Source organism: Ambystoma mexicanum, chromosome 5p, assembly GCF_040938575.1.
Source record: "Ambystoma mexicanum isolate Mex_15411 chromosome 5p, UKY_AmexF1_1, whole genome shotgun sequence".
NCBI lineage: Eukaryota > Metazoa > Chordata > Amphibia > Caudata > Ambystomatidae > Ambystoma > Ambystoma mexicanum.
The window spans coordinates 886,341,595-886,364,358 of NC_090930.1; the positions used below are offsets into that span (position 1 = coordinate 886,341,595).

Here is a 22,764-nt window from a genome sequence, read left to right on the forward strand (position 1 = left end):
TACGGTTGTTTCCGGGCCGGCAAACTTGTAACGAGGCCCAATGATTCTGTATGCCCTGTTACTGCCTGCCATGGCATTAGTATGTTTTGCTTCGGCCCCTTGCTATCTTATTATCCAGTTCTCAGGTAAATTGTGTTTTCTTACCCCAATCCATAACACAAGACAATATAAACCGGAGAGTTTACAAAGATTTCCTGAAATAAGGGCCAGAACAGTATGCAGAAGGCGACTTTAAGAAACATCTGTTATTACGCTTCATTATTTTGGTTTTAAAAAAGCCATATTTAAATCAAATAACGTGGTTTTCATTTATATTTTTATTTACAGTACAGATAAATAAAGCACCTTTGAAAAATTTTGAATTTCTAAACCAGAAGAACAGATCTATTAAGACATTATAAAATAAAAGTACACTTTCGTGCTCTAGAAAAAAGTACAAATAGGTCATGCGCCTTATATTGCCCTTTCGTTCACAGCCATATTGGTTTATCTACATTTAATAATGCACATTGGTAAGGTGACATTGATATGCATTACAAAAAAGACCAAGGAAAGGAATTCTACCACGCCCACCTCTGAATGAATCATCTATACAGATATAGTTAGATATACCTATATGATATATACAGACATCCTTCACATAAAATCCAACCCGAAGGCTGCCCTGATGCCCCAATGGAGTGGCTCATTTCCCAGCAACTTTATTGCCACATAAAAATCTTGGGCCTCTATGAATCGGTATTCATGCTTCAATGTTTCAAAGATTTTAAAGTTAGGGTGAGTGTTGTGATATAGAAAATGAGCACCAGTGGGCATTTAGTGATTCAAGCATAATAACCCTTTTATCACAGACATTTTCGTTCAACTACAAAGATCTGTGGTCATTCTTACGTTCCCAATACACCCTTAGATTTTGTGCAAATAAGACCAGAACACTCGCTGGTGCGATTTATAGCCGTTCACTTTCTTATAGCGGATTTCTAAAAGTACAACATGAGCACAAGACTGTCCATTTTGGAATGCTAACATATCAGAAAACTATTTATTTGGTTATTCTAGGTTCTGAGAACATGCTTTGCCTAGTAAGAGGAGTGTAACGTTATTTTTTGACTGCAATGTATACACTTAAAGAAGTCATTATAAATAAACATCATACACATTTTAAATGAGCCAATGTTTGTACAATTAAATAACTTCCTTTTTTTAATAGCTGCTTTTATTACAAATATTTTTTTTTAAAGCACAGATTCCACATCCTTCAAAATATCTCTGTGTATCCTCTGGTCATGTAGCTGTCAGCAACGACCGAGGTTGCTTTAGAAAATGTGCACCCTAGTACACTTCACCTACATAGAAGGCGACAGGGCCATACAGTGAGAGAAAGAGAGTGCATTTTAGATCAGCATATGATATGCTAGGTACTGCTAATAGTTGAATCATTTAATTGTAAAAGCACATCATTGTCCGTTTTGAAGACAACAAATGAGAACAAACTTCAAAGGATGACATGATCTGAACACTAAGGGGGAAAATGTTGGATTTAACAGAGACAAATATCATTTTACAAATGCTACATTTGATACAACATGATTCTGATGTTGAAGTTGATTCATGAAAAGTTTAGTATTTTTGGCACAATCGTCTCAGCATAAAAATGGCTGCTGTGACCAAGGCTGGCACTTTGCAGCTGAAGGCCGCAATGACTGGTTGCACTGAAAGCAGTACAAAATTGGGACTTTTTGGCTCGGCTATACCTTTCAAATATGTTGTTACGGTATTTAGAAAAGGGCCAAAGCAGGTTTTAATTTTTTTATTTGATGAAAGCCTCGCTATTGTATTACACTCTTCTGCAACAGCAGAAGACTGATCATGTTCAACAAAAACTGCATGAAACCTGCTATTATTACACCTCAACACCCTGTACATGGTTTCTGTGACAGACCGATGCTGGGGCGTTTGAAAGCCTGACATGTTCATACCCATATGTAATACTTATGAGCACGTAGCACCATTCTATCCTGCAGGCGAACACAGTGAGGGATTACACAAGACAAACTGCAACAACAAAAAAAAGGGAAACAGGCAGGCAAAACATGCTACTTAATCACTAATGTAATTATAAATTGCAAGATGCCACATGTTGTTAATCGAAAAATAGATAACCCCCTCAGGCAGGGGTGTTTGCAGGTCTAGCCAAGATCTGCGGCTATGCTAAAGTCTGGACTGTCGGGACTCAGGGCTAGCTACCCTTTTGGTTGTAACCCCTGGGGCTACAAACAAAAGACCCAGGGCTATAGCCCCCTCAGATCCGCCCCTCCCCTTCCTAGCGACACCTCTGTCCTCAGGAATCCACCAACAGATCACAACATGTCGGTTCTTGGAACTGCTGTTCATGTTGTCCTCTAGGCCTGGTATACAACAGCAAACTCGCTGCTAAACCATCACGTCAGGGTTTTGCAAACACATATTGCAATGTTCATTATATTTATTGGCGTCTCATAGATATCTTGCAACACTAAGGTGTTTCGCTGCTAGATCAGGCACAAGGTAGAACTAATTTGTATCTGCAACCTTTTATAACACAGGCATTAACTGGCTTCAGATAGCCTGCAGGATCTATGTCAACCAGACTTCTAACAAGTTTGGCATTGCAAGTTTCTAGAACGGGCATGCTGAAATGAATGGGTCCTTTGAAGATGACAGTTTGCGTGATGGTATTAAGCAGCACTCGGATTTGCCGAGCTACTCACAGAGAACTGCGATGCTGTGCATTGCGATGTAAAGAGGGAAGGGGATTGGGATTACGTCCACCTGCTGTCACCCCACCCGCTGAAACCATATCACTGAAAACAGGCATTGGCAAAGCCAACAGTTAGGGCTTTTGTGTAAATTTGCATTTGGCATTTGCCAGGCACTGGCATACTGATACTGCCTGACCATGGGATAGCACCAGCTGGGAAATACTGTGACCATATGATAGCAGCATCTGGCAAATGCCCATCTGTTACTCATACACAAGCCAAAACTGTTCTCTTTGCCAAAGCGTGTTTCCGTTGGGACTTCAGTGCAAAGAACAAATGCATGGACACATGCTGCTCATAAATCAGGTGTTAGAAAGAACACTTGGCTAAGACATTTTTATCACACCAGTAGCACTTTTGCATCTGCAATTAAGACATTAACTACCAGAACACTGTCAGGCCCTGTAGAGCACAAAGCTTGATGTGACTGCTCGATAGAGCTAGGTCAGAGTCATGCCAGGAGGATGTGTTTTGGGTAGGTGAAGGTGTTTGAGGGGGGCATAGGAATTCGGTTTTCCAATTCAATCGTTTTGGCTTAGAGGTGGCAGTTAAGCACCACCTAATAGCTAAAACTAAAAAGTGTCAGAATTCCGCACTTGCCCGAGCTTTATTGTTGATGCAGGTCAAGCACTCAAACAATAAATATAAGTGTCAAATATTAAGTGGAATGTCAGGATTGCAGTAGACAGAGAAAAACACACAAAGATCTGTACAAGAAAAATAAGGAAGAGGATGGGGTATGCAGACAAGGAAAACGGTGGGGGGAATGTAAGTTTGATTACACGCCCCTCAATTAAATGGAGAGCAAAGGGAACACGGGAAGGACGGAGAAAGGAAGGGGGTGGGGCAGATGAACTGAAGACTAACCATCAGAAAGAGAAACATGAAAAGGAAGGCAAATGGGTTCAAAAAGAGAAAGACACTGAAAACATCAGGAATTGAAAACTCTAATGCAAAGCCGCATTTTCAGCAAAAAGATTTCCTCTGGAGGAATTCGGGGAGTAAGACATTCAGGGGGAAAACAGCAAGAACACATAGAGCCCCTGAGATTTCTCAATGATCTGTACTGTAAATGCTCCATTCAAAGGACTATTGCATAGCACCTCATCGTTACTAAAAATAAATAGTGGTCCTCTTAAGTTGGGGGCTCGTTCACGATGCCTCCGATTTTCCAAGATGTTTCTTGATTAAATGGCTTATTAGTTTCTGTGGTCTCTGTTGGAATTCCGCCAGGACTTCGTGAGTACTAGTTATCTGGTCTCCCTGGAGCCGGTTCACCAAAGTCACACATACCACAGCAGCTAAAGATGAAACAAATAAGCATAGCTTTATGAGAACGCCTAAGGTCGGTTACGAGTCATTTACATGCAGGCAAATTGAGAACCTTGTAATGCAGATACTATAAACATGAAGCAAGCTGGCATACATCTGCACCCAGAAATATCAGGAAATGACCCCCACTAATGGCATGGCTCAACAAATGACCAAGGCATGCATGCATCAAAACCATGTACATTGCACCTTGTTGGAAAGTCCCATTGAAACCATGTTTGTAAATCGGGTCCATTCTGTCATAAGACTTGTGAGTAGCGCTAGCTGTCATCTCCACCCGCCAGGTAGCTAACCTAAACTATTTGTTGTTACTACGCCAACAATCCATGATTTTCAATGGCTGTCACCTGACCATACCTGCTTTCTGCTCATCTCCCTCCGCTTCAACTGCATTTATTTTTAAATAAAACCAATTGCCTTTATGTAGCTCCGCCGTCCTCTGCCGTTTTGGCTGCACTTCCTCGCAGTACCACAGCACAAAGAAATTGCATGCACGTCACTCGGACCAGTGGAGTAACTTTGCTTAAAATGTTGGGGGGGACATGACATCTGAACAAAAAGTGTCCCAGCCAAATGAATGGGGACAAAATGGGTACCATGAAAGTTGGAGGGAGCAAACACCCCTGTGCCCCCCTAAAATTACGCCCATGACTCGGACCGTTATCTCAGGGCGCCCATTACCTGACCATGAGGTGATTGCAGCTTTATTAGCAACCAGAGGATGACCCTTAGCGAACCTGGATGCTCGGGCAGGCATGGTTACCTCCTTGTACATATCTGCATGTAAAGCAGCCTGATCTGCTGAGTCAGTCCTTAGCCACATGCAGAGTGCTTTAAGTGGGCCGGGGCTAACCGAAGCATACACGGCAGTCTCCAGAAAGGGCTACCGGGCGGGGTTATGTCGGGCCCAGCCCCGACTAGACCTAGCCACGCTGACACCTGAGGCAGCCCGTGTAGCGGCTGCACGGTTACACGTGCTGCCTGCAGGTGTCAGCACTTCGGATTTTAAAGAGAAAAGGCAACACCTTTTCTTTTTTCTAAACCAAAGTGCAGACACCTGCAAGCAGTAGGTGTAACTGTGCAGTGCGGGCTGCCTGATGGCTCTGTACTCTGAAACAGGAGGAGGGCGGCTGGACTGCCCAGCCCTCCTTTTGTTTCCAAGTAAATAGGCATCACCCAACATGAAGCCCCATGGCATGGCTCCCAAACCCACCTGCGCTGCCCACATCCATTCCGCACTCGTCTAACTGCCTGTGCCATGCTTTGTTCTTCCATCTCCCTGTACTAGAGAGAAATCGAAGATGCGCACCCCCTAGAGGACCCGTCAAGCATTTCAATGTGAGTCATATTCGTGTATTTTGTGAAAATACACAGGTCGCACAGCCTGCAAGGCGCATTTTTAAAAAAAACAACATAGAGGCCTTTAGCACCTCAGATATCTTGCCACAGTGTTAACCGCAATAATGGTGTCTGCCAGTGTGTGTCACCTAGTAACAGCCCGATATCTGGTTACAACCCAGGCTGCACTTAGACATATTAACTACTACCTGGTGCAGTCACTAAACTCAGCATTGTGGCTTAAATCGAACCTTGGAATTGGGGCTATTGTAATCAATGGGCCAGGGGTGGGCTTAAAACGCTGTTATTGGAACAGTTGAGGCCTTCTTCTCAACATTCCGCATGAACGCTCAGTGTCCCCCTTACAGCCCACCTCTTTGGTTCCAATGCCACTCTAGAGCCATTTTACCATGGACTATACCAACAAGGAAATGCACTCAGAGCCACACTCAAGGGCCTAATACAAAGGGGTACATACAATTTGATGATAATGACTTCGTGGATGGTCCGAGTCCATGTTGGCACCCTGGCAGAACACCCGAGATGCAAACATGTTTGTGGTAAAGAGGGGGGCACAAACGTTAACCAAAGAAAAAACCTGCCAGCATGGCTGTCATGAAACAAGGAAAGGGTGACTCGGGAGCTGAGCGGCTAAGGGAAATAATGCATGTTTTAATTATATAAACTATATAAAAGTGGCTAAAAGGAGGAGCTGGTGCAAACGGCCATAAGACTACTTGGAATGCAGGGGAGGAAGGGGGCGCTGTTGTTATATTATAGGCCAGGATGGCTTGGCCTCTTCAAGGATTTTTTCTGCTCTCTTCGCTTTGCAGATTACATCATGGGACAAGACACGTAAGGTGGGTGCGGCGTTAAGGTGCCTGTCTGCCAAAGCAGTCAAACCTCACTTTCCTGAAGACATTCTGGATCAATTTGTCAAGACAGCGTCAGTCCAAAAATACAAGACATTTTGTGTACTGTGAGGGCCTACCTAGCTGCCTGACACACTGCGGTTTTCCCTGCATTGTCTAATCTGCAACCTTCGGCTCGCCGTGTGTTTTTTTACTAGAAAACTCCTATGATCCCTTATGAATGACAATTCTGGCCAGGGCTGATGCGAGTTGCAGTCTTAAACATCTGCAGAGAAAGGTTACAGACCCCTGTTCTAATGGGTTGTGTCAGTCCCGTGAGACATTTAGGCAATATGAACCTAGTAGGGGGGCATTACTGGTCGTGTAATGCCTCCCCCTCCAAGGGTCATATTGCATTAGTACCCTGCACGTCATACCGGGGTACTAATAGCAATTTTTCTCGAGTTGAGAAATGACGCTGCAAACGTTTCTCGACTTCGAGAAAAAAAAGCAAAAAATAATGGCCGCCAGGGATCGGGGAGAAGGGACTACCAGTAGTTCCTTCTCCCTTTCCATGGGAGCCATTAAAACCAATGGGGAAAAAAGTCAACAAAAAATGGCCACCATGGAAGGGGCGAAGGGACTACACGTAGTCCCTTCTTCCTTTCCATTGCGGCCACTATGGGATGCCGCAGTCGGAGAAGCAGAGGCTTGAGAGCCTTCTCAGCAATGTAAGGCCTGGGCAAAGCCAATGAGTTTGCTTGAAACAAGCTCATTGATCCTCGCCGGGTACTAATATAGCACAAAGGACTGTTGCGCTGAACTGCCACCATTTTGTCAGATACAGGTCTTTTCAATGAGCTATCAAACTGAGAGACAGAAACTCAATTTAACCAAATACATGAAGATATGAGTACAATGATTACACACATAAGAAATACCCGTGGCATGTAGTGTGAAATGAAAGGTTTCGAATAGCCTCAGAAATGAAGATGGTCAGACTCTGATCTGTGGCAGAGGAGCCCTAAATTAGGATACTCGATCACGCAGATGAAATAATGTAGGCATGATAATGTTCGCACCTTTGAGACCTGCAAGTTTGCACATGGCCGCAAACACAGATGATTCCATCTCAATGTTTCGGATTCCTGCGTCGTAGGCCTCCTTCAAGTACTGCATTTTCTGCTCCTCGGTGTAGAAGCAGAAGGCCCCATCCAGCCGCGCTTGACCTAGGATACAAAAGGATAAATGTGCCTTTACATTCAGTGCAGGTCAACGCCAATGGCTGCGTACAACACTCATTACAAATGCGATGCATTGGGATCAAGAGATGGGTTCAACCCACAGGGCTTCGCCCTCGGTGATTCGCTGAGGATTCTAAATTGGAACATCTCCAATTACCTGTCAATGGGAACTTGATATGCAAACAAGGTGAGGTAGACAACATCAAGGGTGGATGTACCTGGAGAAAGGGACTCTGCAGTGTTATCATTTGTGGGAAGTAGATTCTGGCTTGTGTGACAGCTCAGGTGGACAGAAGGAGGCAACTACTTGAAAACAGGCAACTACTTGAAAACAGACAATTCTGTCAGATCCCATCGGCAATGTGCAAGGGTTTGCTTCATATACACAGTAAGCGTTTGGTGTAATGTTTATTTATCTCCATTGTAGGAGTGTTAAGGCATGTTTTACATACAGCTGGGAGATCTGGCACGAGACTCCATCGCTCTGGGTTCTTTGAAAAATAGGTATTTACAGACCAGTGGACTTGGTAGTCCACTGAAGGGTGAGATGCTTTGGGTGTTGCTCGGAGCTGTCCGCAGCGTGGTTGGCAATCTGTACTTTTTATTGTTACTTATCCATCTGCTGTATACATTTTTGTGGTGTATCCCAAAGCTCTTTCATTGGATAGAACATGAAGTGCAAGTCCCGTTCCAATAAAAGTATAGCAGTCACATCTCAAAGTGTCAGAACTATTTGTATCATGGAAAGCAGAGCAGCAAGGAGAAGTTCTCTTATACTCCTATTACATGGATAAAGGCCCTGCTGAAAAATGACAGTTCGCCCTTCTTGTGTAGTCAACATATCTTTAACAAGCGTCTGATAACAATGAACACATGAATTAGTGCTGTTTAGAGGCACTTAAAATAGTTTATGATTTTTGTACATGCCAACATTATCCATTCCATTCGGGAGCTGCTAGTCCAGTCCTGGATTTAATTTTGCATTCTAGGACCTGGATTTCCCCATTTATAATCCAGGACACCAAGGCCCAGAATGCACAGTTAAAACGAGGACTGGACTAGCATCTCCTGAATGGAATGGATGTTGGCATGCATGCCTTTTCGCCGAATGAGCTGGCAGTGGAAAGGATGGTAGTGGGGGAAGTCAACATTAGGCAGGGCCTTGGAATAGATGGTACAAAAGTGATACAAAACATTTAAGCCCTGGCACTATTTTTTTTAAAAACAATTTAAGCAGTATCCTTACCCTTCAAGACACTCACGATGTGAAGGGTCTCAGGTATAGGGCCACTACAAGGAGCTTTGCCACCTCATACTATGTTCCATTTTGTTTCCTCGGCCCCGCCTTGCATTGGGGTCAGATTTGCTATTTTCAAGGACACGGTGGCGCCCCTTGGTGTTCCCCTGCTGACGGTGCTCTGGGCAACCTCCTAAAATGACCTTGCCCTTTAATCGCTATTGATGGACTGACCTGTATCGGCTTGGCGCCTCATTTTCAAAATTATTCAGGTAGTTAAGGCCCTGTACATTATCATGTTCTGAGGGAAACATTGGCTTTCAGTAACATGCGAATGGATCCGCAGGAAATCCAGCACACGCTTTTAAACACGTTGCTGACAGCCGCCCACTTTTATGAAGCTAAATATGTATCTATGCTCGAAGAGAGGTGATGCTTTCAAATTATGTATGACCCTTAGGACCTTAATAGCCACATGGACATTCCTTCATCAACCCCACTCTAATACCTTTTTAAAAATATGGTTCAAAAGTTGACATTGCTGCAAACGCAAAGACGTACAGTCAGCAGTCAGTCTTTCACGTGCTGCCGAGGACGTCCCATGCACAGGGAAACAGTGTTCTTTGCACAATGCAGCCATGGGACCAGCCATGCACACACTCCATTTGATGGCATTCAATAGCACGTCCCAGAGCGCTGACATGGACTAACCCTTACAAGCCTCTCTCATTGACAAAGTGCAAAAGAGAACCAGCCCGTGACCCAGAAGAAGTGTAACTACTGAGCTTGCAGCGACCATGCCAGGCTAGTTCCACGAGCTTCTCGCGGCGCTAAAATAATAGCTAGCCCTCACTCGCCTGCGAGAAACTGCCAGAATACATACAGCGGTTTATTGCCACCAACCAAGAACCGAAAAAGGAGCAGCAGGGCCGTGGGATCATGATCATCAACCTTTGGACGTGGTAGGCCAGTGAACTGAGGGGAAATGATACTATTTACAGCACGGTGGGGCTCTGGGGTTTAGAGCAGCTATCAGAGACTAGAGTGTATTGCGCTTGGGAGTTCTTCCTTTCACAAACAGAACATTTTTGGCCAGGTACATTAACTATATGGAACTTAAATGGGGGCACAAACGCGGGACAGCATAATGAGGCAGGGGATGTGAACATTTCGCCCGAGGGCATTGAACCGGCACCTTGCGACTGAGCGGAGCGTGGGAGGGGAGAACAGAGATCGCTGTGCAGGGAGGCGCAACAGTTCAGCAACGCAGCTTCCGGGTGCAGCGCCGGAAGTGTGCAACATTGTCCAGTCACCTGTGTCTTTCTACAGGCTTTTATGGTCCGTTCCGTGGTTCTTCTTTTAGACTTTCTGACCTTATTTCCGGTTCACAGTAATAACCCGAAGACAAACACCTAAAGGTGAGCAAATTACATGAGTGTTGCTGCATCATTCGAGGCCTCTTAAAATGGGGCAGGTTCAACTCAGCTCTTGCCTGATTGGTTAAAAAGGAGTCATGTAAATTCTCTCAGGAAATGTGGGCAAATTACATGAAACAAATGAATTCGGAAACCGTATCGATGCAATTGCCAAGGGAACTTGGTGAATAGCCTGTATTTCTCATGGAAAAGGGGAAATTGCAGGAGTCTTAACTCTGGTAAAGGGCTGTGGTGTCGCTCTTTGATATTTTATAATTGCGGGTATATAACAATGCCATTTCCATTGCGTAGCTTTTGGGTGTACTACGCCTCCTTTTGTCTCATCATTCCTCACCAGTCAGATGCTTTGGGGAGGCCACCTTTAGGAAAAAGGTGGCATGCTGCAGACCCAGGGAGGGGTATTGGGTCATAGTGACATAAAGGACTTCATTTACACTTTTAGGAAAAAGGTGGCATGCTGCCGACCCAGGGAGGGGTATCGGGTCATAGTGACATAAAGGACTTCATTTACACTAAGTATTCCAGTGATGTGTCCGGGGCATCTCCCTTTTCTTCTCAGCGGGCAGGCTATCTCTACCTGCCCCATCAATAACTATTTGATTCCATATTTTTTATCATGCGCACCATTCGCTCCCAAAACTTTAAGCATGGCAGCATTTTGAATTTCATAAAAATGTCACTCACAACTTCCACATTTTAGTCTTGAAATATTAGGATTTCATCTTACAAAATGTTAACTTAAGCACTGCTGAAAGCCACGTGCTTAAAAGACAGTTATTTTAGTAAGCAAAACCAAGTCCCTGCTTCGGATATCCAGCCCAGCAGCGGTGTTGGCAATAGAACTCAGTATGGTGCTGTCGTAAAAACGTGAGCCAAAAAATGAAGCTATCATTCAATTTGTGAACGTAAAGAATTAGTGGTACCCATTGTATTTGATGTGCGACAGTTAACGCTTACATTTAATCAATGGAACCTCATGTCACACCTGCATTCTTTTTTGTCTTTAAATTGTTATAATATATCGTACATAACAAAGCCATGTCAAATGCTTCCCTAAATGCTCACATGTTGGTACTTTTTCATATTCCAATGCAGGAATGAGCTTGATTCAACACTATGCCAAAATAACCACGTTTAGAGAATTGACACAGAGTTTGCAGCTATCGGGTTAAAGTATTGTCCAATTCCAGGATGTGCACGATTCCAATGAAGATTACCCCTGCTAAAAGCGCAGGGAGTCTTGATTCTACATTTCCCTTTTGTCCCAGGCCAACTGTAGTCTCAATGTCCTGACCATGTGACCTTAGTCCTTCCACTTCCTGTTCGCTCCCTCTTCTTGACTGCTCTTTAACTGCAATCCAACTTGAACTGAACTCTCAACTAGTCCACCAATAGTTATTTTAACTGTCCTGTTCTGCAAATCTTCCACACTTCAAACATGCGGTCTTGCTCTCAACCTCCAGTTTTTCTCAATTCTGACTGAACTGTTCTTCTGCTCATCTCCTAGTGGAAGATACAACAGATCATGTTAGGGAGGCGGATACACCCTATTCTGGGAGAAAATGATTTATAAAACAACATTAACCCTCCCGTGTATCTAGGGCGGAAAAGTAATGCTCGCCTCATTGTCTTTAATAGAATCAAGACTCCCTGCGCTATTAGCAGGGGTAATCTTCATTCTATGTCAAGACGGAGGCGAGCATTATGCTTGTTCAAAGCTTGTTATCACTGACTCTGCAATTGAATGTACAGGCTTAAAATGGAATGTTCTAAAAGTAGTATCACTGGCCCAATCAGCTGCTCGTAGAATATCTTGCAATGGCACGCCCTGTGCCATTGCCTTCAAAGCCATCGCGCCCCTAACAGAATGTGCTCCAAACGTAGTCATATTTATCCCTGCTAAATGCATCACTTCTCTGACCCATCTTGCTATGGTGGCCATCGCTATGCCCTTGTGAGGCTTTCTACGTGCTATAAGTAATTGCGTCGTCCCCATTGGCCTAATTTCTGCTGTCCTATGCTCATACTCTTTTATGCAGGCTGCTACACACCACTTTTGGTGTTCCAGCAGATATGGATAGACTATTGTCACAGAATCTGTCTTTGTTCTTCTTACTAGGGTGAAGGTCAGTCCTTGTGGCCCATACATTTTCCTATTCACGTCTAACGCGCTGACGTCTGCTACTCTTCTACATGACAACAGGCATAACAGCATTGCCAATTTCCCTGGCAGTTGCTCCAATGACAAATACTTGTCTCCAGGCCATCCGGCCAACAGTTTTAGAACTACCGAAATGTCCCATGATGAGTCATACTTTGGCTGTGGTGTTTTTCTAAACTTTATTCCTTTTTTAAAAAACAATTTTTATTAGTTTTTTCAAACAAACAAACAAACAATACAAACCAAACAAGCAGCGCATATATCAACAGTTCAATTGTACATTGCTTAATTCTGATCACTGCTTCCCTTATCCCACCCTCCATTCCAACATTCCAAGCCTATTTCTTCCCACATTCCATTCCTGCATCTTGTGATAGGGTCTCCCTTTCCGTGGGTTCTGTTGGGTCTTGTATTGACCCAAACAACTCCGCTATTAATAATTTCCAGGCCATCAGGGTCTCTGCCTCCTCCTCTCCCCTGCACTGCTCGCTTCTTGTCATACCATGGTTTCTGCATCCGCCCATTTCTGCAACTCTTTCCACCACACCTCTACTCGCGGTCTGTGGCACATCTTCCACCCCATAGCAATTCTCCTCTTTGCAAGCACATATGCCAGATCTTTCAATTTACTCACATGCTTGAGTTTCTGTGATCTGGGGAACCCCCCCAACAAACAGGTCCACACTGTATCCACCACAATCTTGACCCCCTTCTCTGCTAGTTTCTGTGCCACTTCACTCCAGAAGCGCTCAATAACCGGGCATGACCAAAGCATATGCACCATGCTCGCCTTCTCTTCATCACATTTAGGGCATGCTTGCTGTCCTGCATTTTCAAACCTAGATATCCTCTGGGGTGTCATGTACGCCCTATGTGTAATATACAGTTGTATCTGCTTTAATCTCGCATTCCTCGACACCTTCTTATGGTACCCCTGGGCTCGTTCCCACATCCCGTCCTCCATCGGGGCTCCTACTTCCGCTTCCCAGTCTTGTCTCAATTGTACTACTTCCTTCCCAACCTTAGACATCATCATCTCGTATAGTCTAGAGATCTCATGCCTAGCCTCCATTATATCGTATATTGTATCTATGGTAGCATCTGGTTCTTCCTCCAGTACCACTTCTGGCCATGTTCTCTTAATTCTCTGCACCATATACTGGCCCGTGTGTAACCCAGTTTCCTCACCCAGCACTTCAAAATCTATGATAGTCCCCTCTCGCCAGATGTCACCCATTGTTGCTAACCCAACCGGTGGTTTCTGATTATCATCCTTAGCTGCTTTTCTCCCCCTGCCAATGCAACTAGTGGTACCTGCGGGGAACATGGGGATGGGTTCTCCATTATCTGCCATGCCCTGCGCCACATCTTCCACCCAAGTATCATCATCTTGGAACGCCCTTCCATTTCCATCTTGGGCAACCACATCATCTCTTTCAAGTAAAATGGGGCACAATCTTGTCCAAACAACCTGGATTCGGAGGTCACTTCATCTGAGAGCCATTTGGCAACATACTGCAGTTGTCTCGCTACATAATAGACCTCATAATTAGGCAGTTTTATCCCCCCTTTTTCATAAAAGTTCTGTAGCTTCCATAGTGCCACTCTGTTTCGCGTGCCATGCCACAAGAAATCCCTGCACATACTGTTCAGTTTAACAAAGAACTTCTTGGGTATCAGGTGTGGTATATTCCCAAAATAGTGCAGGAGCCTATGTAGGACCACCATCTTTAGCATTGCCCCATGTCCCATCATTGCTAAGGGCAGCTTCACCCAGAATCTCATGCAATTTTCGATTTTCTTAATGGCTACCTCTGTGTTGTGCCTATGCTCCTCTTCTACTGTGTGGTACACATCTATCCCTAAATAACAAAAAGTGCTAACCCCCCCATGGTATCTGTAACACCAGTAACTGTTCCACTAGAATCCCCTTATATCCACCTAATGGGAAAATGCTAGATTTCTGAGGGTTCACCGCTATACTAGACAACCCCACATATCTCTCCATCACTTCTAAAATGTATTGGAGATTTTCTTCCGGGTGCCGCAAGTACAGCAACATGTCATCCGCGTATAGGGAGATCAGATGTCGTTCCCCTCCCACAGCAACGCCTATGATGTCATATTGTTGTCTCAAGTATATTGCTAGGGGTTCCAGGGCTAATATATAGAGCATTGGAGACCATGGACATCCTTGTCTGGTACCTCTGCGGAGTTGCCATCTTTCTGATATCACTACTCCTGTTTTGACTCTGGCCAGTGGTTCACTATATAGCATTTTCGCCCACTGTATATATCCACGCCCCATCCCATAGCCCGTCAGGGCAGCCAGCAGCCATGGCCATTTGACCGAATCGAAGGCCTTTATTGCATCCAAAGATACAATTGCCATTTCACTCTCGTTCCCGCTCCCAAACTCAATAACTCGTTGGAGTCGTCTATGATTATTAGATATATTCCTATTCGGGACATAGCCTGTCTGATCGGGGTGTATTAGTTTACTGATAACCCTCCTCAGTCTGTTTGCCAGAACAGCCGTCAGTATCTTGCTGTCGTGATTCAACATCGACAAAGGTCTGTAGGAACTGCAGCTATGCCCAAGCTTGTTAGGTTTAGGAAGCGGTATTATAATCGCTTCTCTAAGTGACTCTGGAAATCTTCCCACCTCAAACACTTCATTTAACATTTCTAACAGTGGGGGGAGCACCTCTTCTTTATATACTTTATAAAATTCACTTGGGAGTCCATCAGCCCCCGGAGTCTTACTAGTGGGCAACTGTCTCACCACCTCTTCTAGCTCCTCCAAAGTAATCGGTGCATCCAGCTCCTCTCTTTCCTCAACACTTATCTTGGGCAGTCCTATATCCTCCAGTGTTTCTGTTATCGTCACACGATTACTCTTCCCATCATCTCCATATAGTAGCCTACAATAGTCTGCAAACTCCTGATTAACTCCTTCTTGGGTGTCGGCTACACTACCGTCTTCCCTCTATATTGCCTAATCGTGGCTCTGGGGGCTTCGCTCTTATATAACCATGCCAAGAGCCTTCCTGCTTTATCCCCTCCCTCATGCTGTCTCTCTATGTATTTTTTATAGTTGAGGTTACACAGTCTTTCCCAGTGGCCCGCGCATTTCTGCTGCAGCCTGAGTATCAGTTCCATGTCTTCCTTGGTATTACTTCCTCCCCTCAATGCCTTTTCCAGTTCCCCTTCTGTTTCCCGTAGGTCAGCCAGGATTCCACCTTGCAGCCCTTTAGATTTTGCTATGGCTACCCCTCTCATCAAAACCTTAATGGCTTCCCATAATATGCCCGCCAAGTCCACACTGCCAGTATTCATCTCAAAATAGTTTATAATCTCCTCCCTCATATCCTCCCTAAAAAAGGGGTCTCTTAGTGCCTCTGCTCGGAGGCGCCATGTCAGAATCCTTGCTCTCGGGGGGCGGTATTGCCATCCGAGGATCAGGGGCGAGTGCTCCGAAAGGACCCTTGCTTTATATTCTGCTTGTGTAATCTCTGTTATTACCTCTGATGTAGCAAAGACATAGTTCAGCCTCGTATGTAACTGCTGCGGGGCGGAATAATACGAGTATTGCCTTTCTTGGGGGTGTCTCGTCCCCCACACATCTCCCAGACCAAAGTCATCCAGCATTGTCTTTAACGCTTTAGCAGCTGGGGCAGGTCTATCAATCTTCCCATCTGATCTATCCACCCTAGGGTTTAATACACAGTTAAAGTCCCCTCCCCAGATCACTGCGCTCCCCATACACATGCTAAGGTTAGTACACAGTGTTCTGAAGTATGCCGCTGTATTTTGATTTGGGGCATACGTATTTACAATGCTTATCTCCCTATTTTCCACCAATCCCCTCATTATAACCATCCTCCCATCCATCTCAGCTATCTCCTGCAACAGCTGAAACGGGACATGCGGCGCCACCCAAATAAGGACTCCCCTAGCATAAGCAGAATATGATAAGCCCGCCACAACTCCCTTCCATTTCTTAGCAATCATCCTCATCTTCTCCCGTGTCAGGTGAGTCTCCTGCAGCAGTGCAATGTCTATCTTTTGCCTATGCATGTACAACATGAGTTTGTTCCTCTTTAAATAGCTATTAAGACCCCTAACATTCCAAGTAATTACTTTAAGGTCCCCCATGGCCTATTAAGAGTTCCCGCCACCCGCCACCGGTGCAGTCCAGATCGAAATTCCATCTCAGTCTATATAGGCTCGTTTCCCAATTTTGAACTCCCCTTAACTTCAAACACACCAAACACCCCAATCCCCCTCCCTCCAACCTCCCTTCCCATCCCCAACATTACCCCCACCAACTGTTGCCCAGCTCCATCCCTGGATCTCAGGCAATAGCCTGTACTCGAAGCTCAGCAGGGTGAGGTCGCCCTAATGGCTATCTTGCTACTACTACTACTACTCGGGGGGCAGGGTGCCTTTGTCCTGCCGCTCCTGTCTGCTTCAATTCAACCACGCATTGCTATTCAATTTACTCATGTATTCAATACTCTATATTCCAGTCCATCAAGTTCAACAAAATCAAGGGTATCATAGCCTGGTTTCAGCACTACCTGTCCGTACCCCTCTATCAATATCTCTATCATAGTCTCTACTGGGATACCCCGCTATGTGACATCTCAGTATGCATATAATATCCCAATCACTTATCGCGCTCTTCATGGGCCTGCTCCGCATCTCGTTCCGGGCAGCCCTGTAGGTCCAGCCATGTCACTGCTTCCTCTGGGGTGTCAAAAAAGAACATTCTACTTTTGTGCAATACTTTCAATTTCGCGGGGTACAGAAGCATATATTTGATGCCGGACGCGCGTAGCCTCCTCTTAACTGCCACATAGCTATACCGCTGCCTCTGGACTAACATTGTGTAGTCAGGATACGCTGTAATAGTGGCTGAAGCCCTTTCGATCGTTCCCCCTTTACAAAAGTACTCCAAAATCTTCTTGCGATCTTTATAGTTCAGTATCTTGGCAATTATTGCGCGGGGAGGGGCCCCAGGCTTCAGTTTCCGCATGAGGGCTCTATGTGCTCGCTCCACTGTGAATCCTTGCGAGAGTTTGTCGGCCCCTATTTCTTGCAGGATCATGTTCTCCACATAATCCGTAGGGTCATGGCCTTCTTCCCCCTCCGGCAGGCCGACCACGTGGAAGTTATTACGTCTTGCCCTTCCTTCAGCTTCCTCCGCACGGTTCTCCAGGTTAGCCACCTGCTGCTTTAGTATGTGAACCTCCTTTGTGTTATTAGTGCTGGTATCTGTGTTGGTTTTCACCGCACTCTCCAGACTGCTCGTTCTGTCTGCCAGCGCCCTGATGTCTTGTCGCAGCAGGTTGACCTCTATTCCCACTGTGTCTATTTTATCCTCCAAGGAAGTTCGCAGGTCCGCCATTGCTATCCCCCATGAGTCTCTCAGCTCCGTTATAGCCGCTAGTATCAGGTGGTTTTCTGTCACCAAGGGACTCTCCGCTGGTGCAGTTGCACCACTGTGCGTCGACGCCGCAGGAGACTGCTGTTTCCTGGCAAATGCTTCCATCGTGGGTTGCTTGCTTTTGCTCTTGGCTCCTCTCCCACCATCTTGCAATCTTAGTTATGTATCTGAGGTTACTTTGTCCGTGGTGTGGCAATTCTGCTTCTCTGTCTTGCCGTAACACCAGTGAGCCACTCCAGGCCTGGGCCGTTATCCTTGAAGAGCCCCTGTATAGATTCATATGCGTTAAGCTATATCTTCGGATGGGTTATGTCCTCCCACGTTTCCAATTATCCTTACTGCTTCCTGTAGATTGCTTCTGATTTCCAGCAGGACCATCTGTCTGTTGGGCTCATTATATTCTGCGCACTACTGTCTGTATTCGCTGGGGCCACTCCCGTGTCATCAACAACTTGGCTCAGCCCTGTATACCGTGCTCTTCAGTAGTAACACTCAGTGTTCAGCTAATTCACTCTTCGGGGCCCTTTGCTCATTCCTAGCGCCTCAGAGTTCATTTGGCAGGGCAGCCACTTAGGCATATGTCTCCGGCACAGCGGGAAGGCCCTTTCTTCTTCCCTGGCATCTAGCACCTTTGTTCTTTAGGTGCAATAGTAGGGTTCAGTTTGTGCAGGGTGCTTACTTGACAAACCCAATGGCTGGAAGCCGCAACATTCAGTGTCTCGCCACAGGTCCCCATGCATAATTATGGGCGAACATGTATCCAGTGAGCCGCGCTGGCTCCTCTCCCTCAGTGCGGCTCCTACGCTGCTGTTTGCATGTATTATCACTGTGTTTCTCTCATCCACTCTGTGATCGTCTTGGGCATGCCATGCGTGTCTGCAGGCTTTCTATTCAATGTGGCTACTATTTCGCTTGGCACAGCCTCTGCATCTGTGCACGGGCTACTCCGCAGATTGCTTTCATGCACAATGGCTGGGGGCAGTGTCCTTCTGTATCTTGCCTCCGACTCCGTGCGTGTTTGCAGGCAAGCTTGTGTTCAGCAAGTCGCGCTGGCTCCACACGCAGCGCGGCCTCTCCGTAGTCGTTCGAATGAAACGGCACTGTGTCTTTTTGTTCTGTTATGCAGACGCCCAGAGCTTCTCGTGTCTGGAGGCTCATCTACTGCTGTGACACAAAGTTCCCAACGCGGCTACTGTGTCCGCTGCACTGTTCGGTCTCCCGCGCCTGGTGTTATATTTGTCAACAATGTAACTCGGCGGTGGGTTCCTTGAGCACACATTGCTCAAGATAATGAAACTGATCAGGCACCAAGGAGCGGCACCGCGCGAGTGTCAGGGGCTAGTCTCCGTTTCAATCTCCACAGTGCGGCTCGGTTGCTTCTATGGTCTCGGCTTCGGTCCTTTGTTGTCCGCCATTTTGCGAACCCTCGCTCCCGCGTCTCCAAAGCTCTGCAAGTTGTAATTCTCTGGTCTGCCGTCTCTGCTGTTCGCCATCAGCAAAATGCCGTCTAGATATATAATCATTCTTATACCTTTCTCTCTGATTGCCACGGCTCTGGGCATCGTGAGTGTCGTGAATGCCCATGGTGCTGAGGCTAGCCCAAACAGCATCGTCGCAAATTGCCAGCATCGCCCGTCCCAGTTGAACGCTAGGAAGGGGCGATACTCCTCTTGGACTGGTATCGTAATATAAGTGTCTTTCAAATCTATCCTCGAGAGTCAGTCGCCCTGTCTGAGAGTATCTCTGAGCTGATGGATCCCTTCCATTTGAAATGGTTGTTAACAACCCAATTGTTAATTTCTCTCAAATGTATCAATGGCCTTACTTTGTCTTTCCTGGGTACCAGGAACATATTATAAACCTCAGTTGTCATGCAAGGTTCTATCGCTCTTGTCTCCGCTAGGATTCGCAGCTCTGCGTGCAATGTCTCCCTCTCTGCTTGCGCTGAGTATAAGGGGCAGGGAGGGGGCTGGGATTGTATGGGTATCTCTGCAAATTCTAAACTCAGGCCTCTGACTGTCTGCAATACCCATGCGTCGCTGGAAAGCGCGCACCAGTTCTGCCAAAATCTCGATGTTCTTCCCTCTGACCCCACTCACTGGCAGATATTTGTGCTTCCTCACCTGTCCTCTTCCCTGGCCTCTGCTTCGCCTTCCTCTTGGGAAACAACCTCTTGGGGGGAAAAAGGCGTCTTGCTGCCTGTTTTCCCAATAGTGGGCTCTGTTGTTCTGAGGACTCCTGGTATCTTGGTAGCGACTGGTCACTCGGCCTCGGTACCACCGGTCCAGGCAAAAACTCTTCCGGGTAATATTTTCTTTATAGAGGCTTGCGCCTTGTCCAAGGAGGTGTATGTTCCGACGAACCTCCCTGTTTCCTTCCCAAAGGTCTCCCCAAATAGCAGCCCATGGGCTGCTTCACCTGCCTCGTAGGACGCCAGATCACCTAGCTTGGGGTCAATTTTGAGGAGCAGCCTTCTTTTGCACTCGGTTTGAGATGGCACAATTAGCGTTTGCTAGGAGGCAAACTGCCTTTTGGGCCCAGTTAGCAAGCACTTCCGGGTCCACTTCTTCCCCTTTGTCCTTTGCTCGTTCGGTCAGGTCCATCATTTTTGCTAGCGGTCCTGCTAAGTCTAGGACCTTTTCTTGGCAACTTTGCCATGACCGATCAATCCCTTTTCTGGGATCTGTGGTGGTCTTACCCACAAAGGAAACATCTTCGGATCAAGCTCCGGTGCCTCTGCCACTTTCCCTGGCAGTTCTGGCTTTAGGCATTGCGCCCTCATTCTCTGCCTCACCTCTTTTTCTAATGCTTTGCATAGCCTATGGATTATCTATTTAGTGACCCTCCGTGATGGCAACCACTCTGAGGACTTTGGGTTTCGGATGTCCTCTGGCTGGAACATATCCGATGTCCCTTCCTCGTCCTCTGTATTGTTGAGCTTCCTCAACCTTTTCTTGGGTGGAGGTTGCACCTCCTCTTCTTCTTCTTTATTGTCTTCCTCTTGCGAGGAACCCGGGGACCCGGTGGGTTCCTCTTCGAGGGGTTGTTCTTCCTCGCCCATATTATATTCCCCTGGCTAGGGGGACGTGAGGCTTGGCACTCCCGACTCAAGCATAAATGCGTTTTGCAGTTTTTTAAACGCATTTTTTCGCTAGCCTCAGTGGCCTTCAGATCTGCCCCATCTGTCTGGCCCGGGGGGTCTTACCCCTGTGGGTCCCCTGGATTGACCCTTGTGGACGTGTTTCCTTTTGTTATGGTTCTTATATCTTTCTGGCTCAGGTATGATTCAGTTGTCTCCAATCTTTCTTGGAGGGGCCTGACCCCTTGAGCTACTGCCTCAATTAGTGAGTCCCCCAGCACGTCCTTGAAACTATAGGGTAGATCCTCTGAATAGGCTGCCTCTTGCTCCTCCTCACTCCATTCAAAATCTGTAATTTTGTGCTGGTAAGTCCCTTGTAATACCTTTCCAGGTGTAGTGGCACGTCCACCTAGCTCACTTTTTCAATGTAGTTGAGGCTGCACCCTGTTCTGCAAAGCAGACATCTGGATAGTGCTCTCTGTGGCCACTCTGTATCAGCTTAGCGTCAGCTGTGCGGCTGGAGCGTGTTCTTCTTTTTATTGTGCTCTGCGGGCGAATGACACACTGTAAGTAAGATATTCCTTTCTCTCCGGAGTTATTATAATATCTCTGGTGTGTCGCAAGTCGCTCGTTATGATCCACTCTCCTTGCATACACTGGCTCCTCCTACGCAAGGGTGGGGGCTTTCCACTTGCCAATGAGCGTTATGCTCTTATTTTGCCTCTTACGGCATTTGCTCGCACTTGCGAGTGGTAGCCCCGCCACCCCGAAGGTGGGGCTGTTTCGTCGCGCCTTCAGTTGGCTCACCTCTCACAGTGCCTGCTCGCACTCGCGGGTCTTAGCCCTGCCCCCGAAAAGGTGGGGGTTGCGCTCCTTCAGCTTCCCTCTCGTAATGTGAAAAAAGGAGGCCGGCGAGCCCTCAACATGCCGATAATGCGGCACGGGGCCAATGCTGGCTTTTACTGATTAGATGAATTATACCTTACGCTGCGCATAAGTGTAAGCGAGGTAGGCAATACGCTGTGCACTCTACTGCTATGCCATAAATAGCTTCCTACAACACCTCTAATACACAAATAGCTGTCTAAAAAAAACACAGCTGTCAATAAAGGTACTTAACTCTTTGAGAGCTGGAAAAGAAGAGGGAGAGAACAGGAAGTGGAAGGACGAAGTTAACGTGGTCAGGACATTGGGACTACAGTTGGCCTGGGACAAAAGGGAAATGTAGTTTTTGGTTTAAAAAAGAAAACTAAATGTGTTTTTCTCCAGATGGAAAGGTTAAAATGTGTTATTGTTGAAACTGCTGGAGACAGGAATAAATGGAAGAGAAAGCATAAAGCATGGTGGAAAAGTTGACCCCACTTCGTGCCTCTCCTTTGGCCTTGTGTCGGTACGAAAATGGAATGGAGCGCAAAGTGGAGGTGTAAGCCAAATACTTAATTCTGTACATTATTAGTTCACTTGTTCTTTCCAATGCTGTTGAATGTAGTCTTCCTGTAACCTTAACTTAACGGTTACTATGCCGGCAGATATCTTCAATTCTTTGGAAACTTATCCTTTCTCTTCTTGTTTTTTGTCATGATGGTGGCGCTCCACGTGTGCGTTACATTCAACAGGATTGGAAAGAACGAGTCAACTAAGAATTAACAGGAAACCAATGCACAATTTAGTGGACCATTTTATTTTATAACAGACATAAGTGTACAAGATGATTACAAACATAAGGGTATAAAATACCACAGGAATAGAAGCAATCATCTTTGAGGCTTAACATAAAATAGATGATAACTATAGTTAGATAAAACTTAGGATACTTATTCATTGTGAATAAAC

General features: G+C 46.0%; 1 protein-coding gene across 4 annotated transcripts in view; it reads right to left on the minus strand.

Moving 5' to 3' along the window:
* Nucleotides 1–299: 299 nt before the first annotated feature.
* UPP1 (uridine phosphorylase 1) overlaps nt 300–22,764 on the minus strand; it is a 233,571-nt gene continuing 211,106 nt past the window's right edge. For all 4 annotated transcript variants that reach the window (XM_069613322.1, XM_069613323.1, XM_069613321.1 and 1 more), the window contains exons 7-8: nt 7,405–7,551; nt 300–4,102 (exon numbers count right to left, since the gene is read on the minus strand). In XM_069613322.1, coding sequence (XP_069469423.1) covers nt 3,954–4,102; nt 7,405–7,551 — 296 coding nt within the window. In that variant the 3' untranslated portion in view covers nt 300–3,953. The remainder of the gene's footprint in view (nt 4,103–7,404; nt 7,552–22,764) is intronic.